This window comes from Pagrus pagrus, assembly GCF_965226575.1.
Source record: "Pagrus pagrus genome assembly, chromosome: 5".
NCBI classification, from domain to species: domain Eukaryota; kingdom Metazoa; phylum Chordata; class Actinopteri; order Spariformes; family Sparidae; genus Pagrus; species Pagrus pagrus.
This window is the reverse complement of record NC_140189.1, coordinates 31,550,675-31,567,066: the sequence shown is the minus strand read 5'-3', so window position 1 is coordinate 31,567,066 and position 16,392 is coordinate 31,550,675. Positions and strand designations below refer to the sequence as shown.

Below are 16,392 nucleotides of genomic sequence, written 5' to 3'. Positions count from 1 at the left end.
TATCTTACATATCCTCCCAATTCAAAAACAACCAACCTCTCTTGCTTTCAGGACAACCCTGTTCCCACTGTACACAAAAAGGAAGGGTCTTTAACTTCAAGTTGACTACATCATATATCTAAGCTATATTGGTCCTTTACCTAAACAGAACATGTGATAATCTCAGGCATCATGGTAGGAAGTTTCCCTACTTAAGCAGCAGGCACCACTCTTTAATCTCCTGTTGCTCCCTGGATCCACACACTCTTTTGCCACCACGTTAATCCAATAAACCACCTCTGCTCATCTGACGTCTTGCATAACCAGGCTGGGATAGCCAGCCCAAATGACTGCAGGGGGCCAGTTATTTTTAGCCCAAGAGCACGCATTAAGGAGAAAAACTATCAGTAGATGATGGTGGCAAGAAGGAAGGTTTGGCAGCCACTCCTCAGTAATCCTCCGTGCTAAGCCAAGTGGATCATTAAAATAACAAGAGCTGTAATTTAAGATTCAGGGTTTGTGTAACATGAGTGAGAAAGTGCTAAGAGTAAGGTGAGAATAAGGGAGAGGGAAAACGAGCAGAGAAAGTTGTAACATGACTTTGAAACTGTGTCAACCTTCCTCTTTGTTTCCTCTCAACTTGACATGACATGAAGGAAATACTGTAGGCAGACGGGGGAGGGGGCAGGTTGCAACTGGTGCATATCCGGCAGGAGCTCTGGTTACAGTACCTCATGACACTGCGTTTTGTTGTTGTTGATGTTTCAGACAGCCAGCTTCCCTCACTTGTGTCCCCCTTCCCTCCGTGCCCAGGAATGGCTCTTCTTTCCATTTTTAAACTCCAGGGTTTATGTGTAGTTGTGGAAGCAATGCTGCGCCTGGCCTTACCTCATAACCCCTGACACCACTATTACTGCATGCAAGGGAAGGCCACCCAGCACCCACTGGGTCACATGCGTGCAACTTGAGAGTGTGGAAATACTGTTGACTTAAGAGTTTTACAGTAGTGCTCTCTTGGCAGTGCTGAGGGCACTAATCTAGACATATCAATTAAAACACGAGGAAAGGGAAATGTGAACCTCTGGAACAGTTTTTTATCATTTCTCATCTTACAAACAAGATGATTCCTGTCAAATCTGCTTCTGTATGTGTGTTTGATGTTCCAGCTTCAAATGCTCCTGAAGTCAGTCTCAAACAGAGACAAACAACATGTCGGCACTGATCCTGACTTTCAGTTAGGACTGCAACTAAATGATTATTTTCATCAGTGATTAATTGATTCATTGTTTCAATTGTTCAGTATTTTCTTCACACGTTCAAATTCATCTGACCTAGTTTAAGGTTGTATATGAGAAAGAACAGCAGTAATGTCTGCATTTAAAAATCTGGAAGCTGAGAATGTGTACAGTTTCTACAGTTAGACCGATTTTTTGGGGCTGATAATCAGCATTTTTCCAAATATTGGTAGTGGTGTTTTTTTCGTCTGCTTGCCAATAAAATAAATGAATCTAAAATTGCAATACTTTGGTTCTGATGCCGCATCTGTTCTCTGTCTGTAGTCACCACTCTGTGCTCTTACTCACTGTCCCGCTCACAACACTTTATGATTTGTTACATGTCAAAAATATCCAAATCTGCAAACTATTAAATACATGTAGTGGAGTGAAAAAAAAACCACCCATGTGTTATTGATATTTGAACTTTTCCGCATTCAAATTTGAACTTTGTGATATATGTTGTTGAATTATGTTCTTACAGTATGTTATTCCAAATGTTTCTAACAGTGTCCGAACCCAGAGAAATGAATAATTTTACTCAAGGTAACGTGCCGTCAGAGAGTGAGGATGGAAGTTGGTGAGCATGACTAAATATAACACGCATGACTCATGTCTGGGATTGTTTAACAATGGCTACATCAACTCTCCCACACTACTTCAGGACTACATCAAACTACATCTTTTGTTTTAGTTGTTTTGATTGAGACGCTTAGTGGCAAAAATTACATACGCTGCTTTTAGGCATAATATTTGACAAGGTTTTCAAAATGTGAATGTCAAACCAAAATATAATTTCACTGCCTGAAACGGCTCCTTCCATATCATCTGAAGTGTCTGTACAGTGCCATTTAATCACCCAGTTATTATAATGTGCAATATATATGTTCATTATCAAAATAAGTGCATAAGGATTAAACCATGATTTTGTAAAACTGTGTAGAGTTAAACCGGCATCGTGTACATCCACTCCAGTCCATTTACATCTTTGAACACCTTTGAGAGACACGTTGTGTTTCAGTCGAGAGACTCTTTGGTGTGTTTTCTGTTCTCCATCCTGCACTGCAGTAAGCAGCTTCATGCTAGAGGTTTGAGTTGTTCCCGCAACATCCCCTGACATCCTTTTCATGACCCACCTGTCTCCAGCATAGAAAGAATCAGGACATGATGTCCGTCTGGGATGTTTTAGAAAATTCTTCTTGCTGGTAAAGAAATACAAATATTTGTGTGTTGTTTAAATATATAAAAAAAATGCATACCTCAGCATCTCTGCAACCTACGTTCAGCCTTTACATTTGATGTATTGATTTAGCCAACGTAGCTCCATCCCACCTAGTTGAACTTTGTGGGTGCAGAGCAGTGCTGCCTCTTCCAGAGATGGAGAGGAAAGTGTTATCCATCCAAGAAGAGTTTTTTTTTATTTATTTTTTTAATTTTCACCAGTGAATGGTGGCTTCTGTCAGCTCAATGTTATGTTTTTTCATGTAATTCTCAGAGTAAGGCGTAACATTTGAGTCAGCTGAAGTCTAAGCTGTTCTTGTATGTATTTGGTTTGGACTCGAAACATAGGCGGACTGTGTTCAGTTTTCAGGTTTTTCAAGCTCACTGTCCGCTCATTGTATGATACTGCAGTGAACCAAAGCCTTGCACGTACCTCTGTCTGTCACCACATGCAGCTGCAGCTGATCCAGATAATAGATAAGTCCAGTCTACAGCAGGATGTCACTCGACAGGAAATTCCCAGCTTTAATCACACAACACATTTCCAGGAACAAAAGTTTTCAGGGGCAGTCGCTGAAAAGTGAGCCTCTGAAAAGTCCCTTAAGTAATCGGATATGGACGTCTACTGTATGACTTGGACGTAACAAAGGCATTTAACTGTGGCCAGGGTATTCATTGAGGTTGATGAAAATGCGAGTCGGAAATGTCATGTAGGCAACCTGAGGGATATCAGAATTGTGATAATTAGATATGTTTCTTTGTCTGAGTCAGGCTGTTAACATAATGCAGGTGATTCCCAGGGTTTTTCTGTGGAGGCGGTATCGTCACCGTCATTTGGCAAACACACTGTTACAGTTTCCAGAGCACCTTGTGACTCCATTAGGATAATAATTTGAGTATTATACTTCTATCAGAGGCAAGTGTGTCATACAGATAATTACAAATGTCTCCTTAATGTATTGTGTGGGCTGCGGCGATTGCAGCCTATTACACTGACAAATACATTGTAGACTATCACACACTTTACACAATAAAATAAAGGCTTTGTAATGTGGTTGAACACACTTTTCAGTACATAACATTTTGTTGAAAAGTATGAGAGTATTGATATGTGGAAAAATGAATATTTAAGGTTTCTAAAGCATCAAGGTTAGCCGCGGCCTCCTGAGTTTTCACTGTCGAGAGTGTTTAAAGTACTGACTCGCCTTTTACAGACTCCAAAGACTCCTTTGAGGACTTTCAGACACGCACCAACTCAAATACTTCAAAACACCTTTTCATCTTACTTTTTGTTTGTGCTCAAGGTAGATTTTGTTTCTTATCCGCTGCCTTTTCTCCCACGCTGCAGGATATGAAAAGACAGAAGACGCATCCGAAAAGACGTCCTTAGCTGACCAAGAAGACGCCCGACTGATACACCTCAACCAGCCGCAGTTCACCAAGTTCTGCAGCAATCGAGTCAGGTAAGTAGATGTTGTATTTATGGAAGTGTAGTGAATACGAAGGGAAATATTTACGCACTGCATGGAGAATTTGTAATCAAAATTGTTTAAGAGCTACATTTAGCTGTATTTATTGATGAATAGTTGCATTAAGTCAATGTCAGCGGCGCAGTGTGGCAGCATAACCAACGGGGAAAAGTTGGTGTAAACTCTAGTACTGAAAAGAGTCCCACATAAGGCACCTGTCACCCTTTTTGGGTCTATACTGTGAGTTTCACGGTACGATAACCATCTCAGACAATACAATGGTTTCATGGTATCACGGTATAAGGTGTTACACAAATATTGTTTGTTAAATACAGAAGTTTTTTTTGTATAGTATACAAGTATAAAGGGCCTGATTATGATTTCACAAAATATTATGTCCTGACAGACATAAACCCTGATATATACTTGAAATACACCTATTTACGTCAACGCTAATGCAGTAGAATTCAATACCGTAGATAAGCAAATGTACACAGTATGTTAATTGTCATGTTCAAACCAAGGTATACCATGAAATGGGTATTTTGTTGCCCACATACCCCCAGATTTAGAGTCTGCATGGACAAACGCAGTATTTTTGAGGAAGCAACAAACTTGAAGCAATCCTGCTATCAGAAGACAAATCCAGTACATCCTCTGTGAGATTCACAAGTTAAGATGACGACATAAACAACACAGATAGGTTAAATGTACAGCTGATGAGTTTACGCTCCTGTTTTTGTAAACCATTATAAACTTCATACTAGTCCCAGTGGGATGAGCTCTTTCACCTTCCGTCCAGCATTTCCCCAGTGTAATTATGCAACATGAAGATGCTTCTCCCATGTCACTTAAAATTACAGTTTACTCTAGCTGCATTAAAAATTCACACTGGAAGTTGTATTCTCTCAAGGATTTTGGTGTTTGTGTGAATTGCTGCTATTTTTGCCTCGGTAATGGCAACCCAGAGGCCATCAGTGCTTTTGATGGTGACCTGCAGCATAACTTGCCACTTTGCCTTTAACCCCACGTTAACCTCCAGAGTCACAAGCAAAACAGTTGAATTAAAGCGTGCCTAGTCTGTGTGGCTGCTACTTAAATGTCAGCCTGGGGAGAATCTCCTGATAGGAAACAATCTTGAGAAGTCAGAGTCCATTTAAAGAGTCGTTTGAGCAATATGTTGTGAAGAGAAAACTTTTCAGAGACTGTGTGCTCTACCCTTCTCTCAAAAGCAACTATATACGTTCTATTTAACTATAAAAATCTTGTAATCAGCCTTCTCTAGATGACTTTTAAACACACGCCATTTAATTAAAAGAGTATACAATACGGTGCAGTTGTTTTGATGGGGAATGACCATGACAGCACCCTCAGCCTATGATATTTGATAAATACCTGCAAGATTTGTATCACCAGTGGCGCCTAACTCCACATATACCAGACTGCCTTTTTATCCAGTTGTTCCTCTTGGAGGAGTGCAGCGCTTTTAGCATTAAAGGTCAGGCTCTTTGGGTCAGGTCGTCTCCTGTCAAGGAATATTACTGTTAGCATTCCTGCTGCATGAGCAGCTCGAGATATGTATGTGCTTACACAGACGCAGCTTTAAACTGAAAAGGAATGTTAAATTAAAAAAAAGCACGTATCAGCTTCATGTATTGACCGGACAAATAACAGACGCAAGCAGCTGAGAAGACGGATGCTGATTCTACCTCTCTGTAGTTGTTTTCTTAAGGTTTTATGTTTAGTGGCATAGATATGACATTAGTATTTTAGTTTGAGTTTTAGTCTGGTTGTTATTAACAGGCCCAGGTTAATGAGCATTAGCCATCAAGACTTGCCTTATTAACCTGTTTGTAGTTACCCCAGCCCAGGAGGTTATGTTTTTGCCCTTTATTTTGTTGTCGGTTAGTTGGTTTGTCTGCAGGATCACAGCAAAGCTACTGAATGGATTTGCACAAATGTTGGATGAAGAATGATTCGACCACATTTACTTTTGGTGCAGATCCAGATAAAAGATCATTTTTCTCACTTTCTTTAACATTGTAGTAGGACCTTTTTTTGTTGTTGACATTTTCATTAATTTCTCAGGCAGTGATGCAGTTATGGGTGGTTTAAATCCGGAGTCATACAGGACTATGCAGTTTGGATTAGGTTTAATGGAAATAAAGGACCGTATTTAGCCTTGGTGGAGGTATGCGCTCGACTGAGTACCTTTCTAGTTGGGAATGTAACAATTACAGCTTTTGATCGTGCTGTTATAGTCTGAGGAAACATCACAGCATTTTTTAGTTTTATTGTATTTTGTTCCCACAACATTTCTTTGTTCTCTTTCGTTTTTAACAGTTGCTGCCTTTCGAAAAGAAATAATACAGTAACCAAATAATGAAGTACAAAATGATGAATAGAAAATAATCAGAAATCAGCTGAAAATGCAGTTTTTGGAAAAAAGAGAGAAAGAATAAAAAAGTGAGAACAGCAGTTTTGCTGACAGTTGATTTATGAACAGTGCAATGCTTATTTTCCTGCTCTGTTGTCATTGGTTTACATGAACACATAGTATAGCTGCGGCTTTATGGTTACAAAACTGTGACATTTTTAAACCACAGTTAACTGTAAAATAGGTTCATTGCTGCGTCACTGTTTGTAGCACCAGATGGTTGTTGGTTGAATGTTATTGCATCAGAGAAGTTTATGTAATATGGCCTTTGTGGTTAAAGAGCACCTCTGCATATTTTTAAAATAAGTGTATAAAAGTTTTGTGACCTTACCGGAGGTGGTCATTAATTCAGTGGGTGGCCTGCCCTCACGGACAAATAAAGGAAAATATCACATTAGCCCTGTTGGGCTGATGCTAATGCTGTTAACACAAAAATATCATGAAAATAATGCCAACAAAATGATCAAGAATAAATCATCGTTCGAGACTTCCCAACATTTGACTGATCTGAATATCACAGCATTTATAATGTCTGTAGCTATATGCCCCCCACTCTAATCAATTCCATAAGTACTTGGCTTGACAGACTTTACATCCGATACTGATACTGTGCTTAACGTCCCAGTTTTATTAATGTAAGTTGTTTCCAAGTTGTTTCTCCTCAAATGATTTCAGAGTTTTAAGTGCTGCTACATTTTTTGAACACATTTTGCTTCTGTTCTTTGTTCTTGTAGTTTTTTTATCCAAACATTCGCCCTGAAGGCACATTTGGCTTTAGGCTGCTCTAAAAGATCTTATTTGTTCAAGGGGATTGTATTCTGTCTCAGAGTGACCTGTGGAGACACTTACAGGAGCAGGCCCTGTGATAAATGGTGAATCTAATCTTATAAGCAGACGGAAAACCCTCACAGGTCCCATCCTCCCGCTGCGGCATCACTACCTGCACAATATGTCACCGTTCTGTACACACATATGACTCCTGCCTCACAACAGACAGCTACCCAGCTCTCACTGTTACGCATGGGTGTGGACTGTTTGCTCAGCTGAACTGGTTGTAATGTAAATGTTAATGTAAATTTATCCTATGGCAAATAGGAGTGGCTGTGCAAACCATTTTACTGATGTGTATTCATGAAATGCTGATATTATATGTCCTGTTAGACATGCATATACACAGAAAGACACAGGCACAAACAAATATCATCCAAATTGCAATGTGGCCGATACAATATCCAAATTTGAGAAGCTAGAATTATTTGATTGAGGTAAAATGTGTGACAAAACAGAAAAAAGTACTGTCGTGCTGTAGAGATACAAATCATATCACAATTGTAACGTCTGTCAAAATAATTGCAATATGTTGTGTACAGTATCAGTATTGACCTGGATTTCCGTCCTATGTAAGTCAAGTGACTCTGATTAAACTGAGATGTGGACAGCTATACATAGTCATGCTAAAGTTTAACCCCTTACCCACATGCACATTCAATTAGATTACTCATGAAATTAGTATAATTGTCCGAGTAGAGTACCTTCATTAGCCTCAGTCATCTAACCACATGAACCTAATCTTTAAAACGTTATTACCCGATGTAAGCTTTTCATTTTAATGACATACCATAAAGAAATACTTAACTGTGTACATGACACACACGCAGCAGAGTGACATTTACCATCACAGCTAACTGGTAAGTCGCAGAACTTCCTTTATGCAGAGCTACAATGACAGACACACCCTGAACAGGGGGTCATTGCACAGGTTACTGGTCCAGCCAGTTTGACTTTGCAAATTCTGTGTGCACTCGTGTTTGCATATCAAATTCGTTGGACAAGGGGGGACCTATATCATCACCCTTAAATGCCAAGTCAGACATTATCAAACATTATCCGACCATACAGTCACCACACATAGACATCTGTGTATATTTTGATGCTGTTGAACCACGAAGAAGATGTAATCAACACTCTGCAAATGAACTGTCTGAATCTCTAAAGTTCAGTGGTCAGCTGACGGCCTCGGTTGATTTGATTATCTCCTTTGTGGTTGAATATGCTGCTAACACATGCTGGCCTTCAGCTGGCATAGACCGACCAGTGTACTTTATATGAGGGTTTAGCCCTTTTTTGGACGTATGTAAGCTTTATTTCATCTGTTGTATGTAAGCTTTTAATTTCATCTGTAATTAGAAAAAAAATTTAGTGGTTAGACCAAGAGTTTGTTTTAAATTTCTATACTCAACTTTTAAGTTTTATACTCACATTGAAGCAGTTGTTGGCAATGAAATTTCAACAATTCTCTTAGTATATCTATAAAGTAAATGAGAAATGAGAAAAAGAGAGTTAGAGGTAAAAGAGGAATGAAATATAATGCGTAACGAAAATACCTACGTCGACTTGTTTGTGTGATTCCTATATTCTGAAAAGCCAGACCAAATTTTTCATAAAAATAAGACTTTGTTGAAGCAGCCAAAAGACTTCTCTGACGGTATGTTTTTTTAACCCTACAGTTAAACTTGAAGAATGAATAAATAAACTTGAAGAATGAATAAATAATCTTGATTTCAAAGTAGCACACAGATTTGTGGAGAGGCTGTGGGGTTTCTGTGATAGTTTTCATCTGGTTAACAGTTGTTTCTGTTTCTGGCACCAGGCAGCCACTTCAGTGCCAACCATGGCCCATGGGCGGGTTATGACCTAGTTATTTACACAACATAATCTGCTGTCATTATCTATCATGGCAGCTTTACTGCCACTGTGCAGAACATCTTCATAACCTGTTGGCCTCCTCAAGGTTTTTGTGTGTTGACATGTGATGTCAGTGACCTTCACCTTTGGAAAGGAAAAAACTTCTAATTAGTGATTTTGATACAGTTTGAGCAATATAATTTGTATTTCATTTATATCAAACTACAGGGAGAGACTGGTGTTTCAAGTAGGTTTTGGATGTTTGACTTGGACTGAAAAGATGTGAGGTGTCAGTACAAGGAGTGGCTAAAAGATGAAGACTATCCAAACACTCAATGACATGTCAAATGTTCCTTTGACAGTTGTTTAACTTGAGTCAAGTTTAGCATTACAAAACAAACTAAAACAGGTATTTATAATGACATCCTGTAACATCAAACCCTTCTGCGGTGGTGGAAAAGCTAATAGATAATGTTAAAGGTGCTTCTGATTGTAATCTGGATACCTGTGAGGGAGCGCTTCTCTAATTATCGTCTTGATCTTTAGGAAGATCCATAATCATCCATGAAGCAGAGTGTTAAATGAGCTCTTTATCTTGCCCTGCCACAGTGTACAGAAGTAACTAGAGTATGACAGTACAGTGTTTACAGTACCAACACATGAGATCAGAAACAAAGGTGGAGTGAAGAAGATAAAGATAGAAATGATAAAGCCAAGGCCTTTAGGCTGAACTTCACCAGCACTGTTTCTTTGTATCTCAAGAGATAGACTGAGGCAGTAACTACAGTATGCATTAGCTCTACCAGGCACTTACTGTCTAATACCCAGTGGGCTCGGCGGTACTTAATGTGAATGCACTCATGTTGTTGTTATGGGCTTCGGATGATGTATGGCAAAGTATTTCACAACAGGTGGTCGGCTTCTTTACCGAACATTAAGATGATCTAATAAGATCTACATTAGAATTAAAAGGGGAAAATTGACAACAATGCTTTCATGAGAGGAGAATGTATTATATCAGACACGCTCGTTCATTGACATACAAACAGACACAAACTGTGTCTTTGTTTGCTTTCACATTAACCAGGCAAACACATTCCACTTCCTGGTGTTCGTATATCTCAATGATAAAAAGTACACGCATATCATGATATTTAGCAACCTAGTTAAAGTACTTTTTCCATGTAATCTAATCACTGCCTGGATATTGATTTGTTAGTAAATTATTTAAATGTGTACATCAGTTCTTTTGCTCATATTTTGCTTCTGTTGTTTTGTTTTTCTTTCTTTCTTTCTCCCCATGTTTTTTATTGTAAAACTTGTGGAATGCACACAAAGCCTGTAGAAGTACCCAAACAGATTGAAATCTATTTTGTTCTTTGTCTGACTGACTGAGAAATCTCCTGTCTCCCCTCTCTTACTCATACTTTCAGACAACTTTAGAACTGTTATTATTATATGAAGGTAAAGAGGCGGCTGTGGCTCAGGAGTAAGACCAGGTCATCTACTGATCACAGGATCGGCAGGTTGATCCCCACGTCCTCCTGACCACGTTTCCTTGGGCAAGACACTTAGCCAAGCCAGTGCTCTCCTAATTGCCAATCCCAGGCCTGGATGAATGAGAAGGGTTGCGTCAGGAAGGGCGTCCGGTACGAAAAGCCTCTGCCAAATCAAATATGAGGATCTTAGAAATCAAATTTCCATGCCGGGTTGGGCAGGGCGGGGTGGAAACAGATCATCTGCTGATGAAGCAGCCAAAAGAAGCTTACATGAAAGCAAAGATAGGCTGTAAACTATTTTAACTTTATCAGCAACAAAGGACCTGACATTTATTTACCACTGAATTCTAAGAATTCAAATATTTTACTTGGAAAACCATCGAACTGAGTCTGAGTTGGCCAAATTCAGACAAAATTCAAGTGGAAAACTTCAAACTTGACCATTTGGTCACTAGGATGAGCATTCAAACCTGAATGGAATCGATCTGTTGGATCAGGTTTTGTTCTGTCAGTAATACAATCCAAGACAGAGACGTGAGACTGACAGGAAACCTGTACTCTTTAACTTTCCATCTGAATATGTGAACCTGAGAGAAACAGGATAATGCTCAACTTGAGGTTACCTGCAGGAAAGAGGGGAACTCAAACCACATGAACTCAGACACACAGTTACCAAAGTAAAATATTTTCTTGCTCTAAATCAAGTAGTTATATTTGCAAATGTATTATTTATTTGCCTTTTATTTAAAATGGAGAATCATTGAGGGCTGGCCTTCATTACAGTGAGTCACATAAAGAGAGAGAAAACAGTTAAGTCTGTACATACTGTACACACAAACAAGGTACAAGATACAAAAACAATCAATTAAAAAGATACAAACAGAAATAGTATGATCTCTGATCAAGGATTTATTTTTTTAAGGTGCTTTGTTAAAAACAGTTCCAAGTGGTCTGGGCATAGAAATTATTGAGATCTATCTATATTAGATCTACCAAGCTCAGCACAAACTCAAGGAAGTTGTAGTGAAAGCTGATCATTATATGATCCAGAGATTATATGTGAGATGGCAAATTCCCAATAAGAGCCCTGTAGATAAACACAAACCAATGCCTGTCATGTCTCTCAGAGTCCACCTAACATTTTCATATAGACTGCAGTGATGAGTGGTGAAAGCATCTCCGGTAATAAACCTAAGAGCAGAGTGATAGACAGCATCTGAGGGTTTAAGAGCAGATGCAAATTCATACATAGAGATCAAACCACCATAATCCAAAAGAGAAAGGAAAAAAAGCATGACTTGTTTTTACGTCCATTTTTTACGCTCCTTCAGTGACAAAATGTAAATGTATTCTTTAGCTTGGCTCAGTAACGCCTTCTTTTTACAGAGGCTGAAATAACAACAGTGGACTAAACTAAAGAGTAGACTTTGTGGAATGGAAGAAAGCCGGTTCTTTGCTGACCCTTGTTCTGACAAGGCTCTTCGTCAGGCTCCTCTGTGAGGCTGGTGTTACATTGTACTGCTGTCAGAACAATGCCTTGCTCTTACTCACTTGCCTTCACTCTGTCCCTCTCACTCACCATGAGCAGATTCATTGTACCAGGCGACCAGGGCGACAGTGAATATAAAACTCTTTTTTCTTTTTTTTTTAACTCAGTTCAGTGCTAGCTGTTTATCCATAACTTTACATGCTCGTGGACCCGCTGCAGGTAAAAACTGCTGATGTGTTTGTCAAATGTGATTCAGTGTAAGAAGAATAAAATGGTGGTATCACTAACGTTTACCTCCATATGCCTAGGCCCCTTTAGATGAGTTGGAGGCTATACCCTGATATGCTGCTTGTGTGTGTGTGACGGCTTTTTTTGCTCGTGTGAGTAACCAAAGCATCGCCGGTGGCTGGGCATACATCACGGCGTATATGTTCTCCCAAAGTGGCTGTTCTGACTGGCCCTTTAATGCAGCTGTAAATCAGACTGCTGGAGGCCTGACTCTTGGCTCCACCAGCCTCGATATACCACCGTCACCGTCAGACATCCCCCCTCCAACCCCACTGCAGCACAGGCAGCATAGCTCACGTCTGCCAGGAGTTCTTTACACCCTCTGCCAGCTCCCTTCTTCCTCCTAATTATTCTTTACGATCATTGAGTCCACCGGTCTGCGCTGCTCATCGGTCTCACACACAAATAGACAGGACTTTTGTGAATGGGTGGGATCTAGGGTTGGGAAAATTGACTGTTATCGTACCATGTAGTTTTGCTTATCTACAGCAGTGGTTCCCAAACGTTTTCCTTTTTGAGGACCTCTAAACTGATACAAATTAGACCATGGACCCCAGTTTGATTGGGTTTTGTCTCAGGGTCCACCATCAGAAAATTATTTTACTTTTAGATCTATCCAGCTGTCTGTCTGTCTGTCTGTCCGTCTGTCCGTCCATCTCTCTACTGTAGTAGTAGTATGTATTCATTACTTCATTATTTCTTGAGACCACACTCGTCTTTGAACTCAGCATTTTTTTTTATATATCAACTACAAACCTAATAAGTTTCATAATTGCATCTTTCATGGTTGTGTGACGCTATCGTGTTGACAAAAGTCTGTCCACAGCCAGCCAGACATATGAACACCTTCTGAAATACTTAAAATCCCTTTTGTGATCATTCCTCCGACAAACGGTGTCTCCAGGACCACATTTTGCCATGATGACACACACACAGACTCACAAGGTGAAAGCATTACCAGCCGATGCTGTCACAGTTGGTAATGATTGTGTAATACCATGATAGTGTGATATTTTCTGAGACAGTTATCGTACTGTGGAAATCTCATACCAAAACATGTATTTGAATGGCTGGATTAGATAATATGAGACCCAGGTTGATCTCAGATCCATTTTTGTTTGCATTTTGAATGTCAGTAGTGTAAAAACTACCGCTCAGATGTTGTGATCTAACCATTTGTCTCTCTCTCTTTCTCTTGTCTCCCTCCTCCATGGCCTTGTCTGCTGCTCGGTGCCGTCTTCAGCACGGCCAAATATAATGTCCTCACCTTCCTCCCCCGCTTCCTCTACTCACAGTTCAGGAGGGCAGCCAATGCCTTCTTTCTCTTCATCGCACTCTTGCAGGTAAGATGCAGCTGCAGTTTGTGTGACATAGATTTTAAATACAACAATAACTTACAAACTGCCTTATTAATGTTAAATCACTGCTCATCTCAGCTGCAATTTCAGCTTTATTCCCATTAGTATGCAAGTGGCCTTCTTTACTGTTTGCCATGACCTAGACATCATTTCAAAAGGTCATGTCTGTAATTTCATATACACACAGACAAGCTCATTCACACAAACACACACACGCACACACACATAGACGAGGTACTTTATATAGACTGATAATGAATAATACATGTAATACTATGCGGGCCTCCTTTAAAAGGAAACTACAGTAGATTTGCCTGCAGGCTCACCACAGTATACTGCATATTACATGCCTTGGAAATGCATGGGGTGCTGCGGATGGCTGTGGCCTTTCACTGCATCCCTGCCACTACACTGCAGTAAAGAAACTACACTGTACACGCTCAAACAGTAGAAAAGCAGAGGTGATGTGGAAATATTTAGCATGAAATTTGTTAAAGAAATAAACTATTCCTGAGCAGAGAGCTGTGAGCTGATTATCAGTTTTGTTGCTGCATCCACAGATCTTGGTGGTACTGCCAATATTGTGACTGGTAAATACTTGCAAAGACTAACACTGGAGGAAGTTTGCCTGTAAACTGTAGGTCAGCATTGATCCCCCCTAAGAACACTTAAAGCTTCAACTCCCAATCATTACTACACAGTTCAAAGGAGTCCATATATCAGCTGTTAAAGGCCTTGCAGAAAACATTAAACAATCACAGAAGAAAGGCTGCGTTGAACTCGATCCCGTCTTTACCTACACTCGTGCTGACCGGCCAGCCTTCGTTAATGAGTGCTCCGAGGATGGGAAAGGGCTCTATCCAGTGACCTTGAAGTATCTGCTTTGAAAAGCAGCCAGTGTGAATCTTCATTACCTGCCCTGTCGATGCTGCGACCTTGAATAAAACATCTATGCAGATGAGGGAGATGAGAGATCTATTTCGTTCAAGTTTCCTTCGAGCAGTTTAACAGTGGCTGTCTCCTGTGGCCCTCTCTTGGCTTTAATTACGCTGGTGTTTGACTGTTAATTTTGAAGCACTTAAAATAGCCAAATAATTAGACATTCAGAGGCAGGGAGAGCAAAAATAAAGTACTAGGAAAAGTTGTTTGTGCTGGGAGTACCTCCTTTAAGTTTCATCGGTCTATAGCCCTTTGACACTTTTCATGACAACAGCTCCTGTGTGTAAAATTCACACAATTCTCAATCTAACGCTGTGTAAAACGGTGGCGTAGGGGCCGAGTTTGGTGTAGGGGAAGTACTGCTTTTGTCTTATTTTGAGCCATGAAAGTACCCAGAAATTGTAAAGTCGGCTTCTGCAATATTCTGAAAAAAATTTGCTATTTGACTTAATTTCCCCTTCTTGTGTGCCTTTTAGCAAATCCCAGATGTGTCTCCCACTGGTCGCTGGACCACACTGGTGCCGCTGCTCTTCATCCTGGTGGTGGCTGCTGTCAAAGAGATCATTGAAGATCTGGTAAGACTCATATCTGATATGATTTGATAATTGTCTTGGTGTTTGTTTCACTCTTGTTTTCTCTCTTTCAGTGTGACGAGACCTTGACTATATTTTTAAAACCAGTAGGACCTTTTATTACTCAAAGTATCAGCCTAGTTTTGTGGCTGAAGTAGAGCAGAGATTTAGCACAGATTTTAGCATCTAGGTGTTAAAAATGCTGTACAAGAAAGTAAAGGCAGATGTAGGCCTATATCTATTTCAACTATGGAGAATAAGAAAACACACAGATAATACTTTCCCCTTTTAAACGACCTTTATGGCCATTCGAGTTTAGATTTCTGAGTTCAAGTGCACTTGAATGCACCATGAAGTCCCTGTCTCTGTGCTGTGTGTGAAACTCTGACGCAGACAGACAGCAGAGGACAGAAACAGCGTGCCCGTAAATGACACCAAAAGGCAGTAGAGACTTTCAGCATCGTTTTTAATCCCATGACTGTTTTTGTACAAACATTTATCCATCACTGTGCTCGACAGCCTTTAGAGATTTTCTCACCAAAATGGAAAATCTACCTGTATTTGGCACTTGGCTGATGTTTTTCTGGATCCTGACAGGCACCCACAGGAAAGGCTTATATTGAAAGATCGATCTCTAGATTTTATGAATCGATAGCGGATCATTCAAATAAAGATTTATTTGAATCAGGAATTTAAACCCTTAGCTTAAATATATACAGTGTAATATAAAAGTGTGTGTCGTGTGATGTCTTTAAAGTGCACACATCAGCAAAACCCTGATAAAAAAAATCACAAAGTCAGCTAACATGAAAATGCAATCAACAAACTTTTCAATGCCCAATTTTAAAACAACCTTTGCATCCCAGCTACGATATCATGTTCCTCATTGAATGCAGACGGTATGGACACGGCTACATCGGCTCTACATAGTGTAGTGTTGTACACAGTGTGTGCTTTGTGCCTCAATGTTTGCAGAAGTTTTAGGCGCAGTTCGTCTGCACAAAATACAGTAAGTCATTTTCATCCATCCAGTGAAAAGAGATAATAAAAATCAAGAAATAAAGTCGAATTCTCTGAAACACTTACTCTATTGTTAATGTAGGTCTGTAGTTGAATTGATGTATCTTAACATGAAGGGACTGTCCCCCTATAGAGAGCTCCCTTTTGTTTTGTCTCACACTG

General features: G+C 39.8%; 1 protein-coding gene across 4 annotated transcripts in view; it reads left to right on the top strand.

Annotated features, from left to right (window-relative positions):
* atp8a1 (ATPase phospholipid transporting 8A1) overlaps positions 1-16,392 on the top strand; it is a 115,968-nt gene that overhangs the window by 15,037 nt on the left and 84,539 nt on the right. For 3 of the 4 annotated variants that reach the window (XM_084353742.1, XM_084353743.1, XM_084353741.1), the window contains exons 2-4: positions 3,823-3,937; positions 13,585-13,684; positions 15,115-15,213. In XM_084353742.1, the coding sequence (XP_084209868.1) occupies positions 3,823-3,937; positions 13,585-13,684; positions 15,115-15,213 (314 nt within the window). Of the gene's footprint in view, positions 1-3,822; positions 3,938-13,584; positions 13,685-15,114; positions 15,214-16,392 lie in introns of those variants that run through there. The other variant, XM_084353744.1, reaches the window with a different exon arrangement.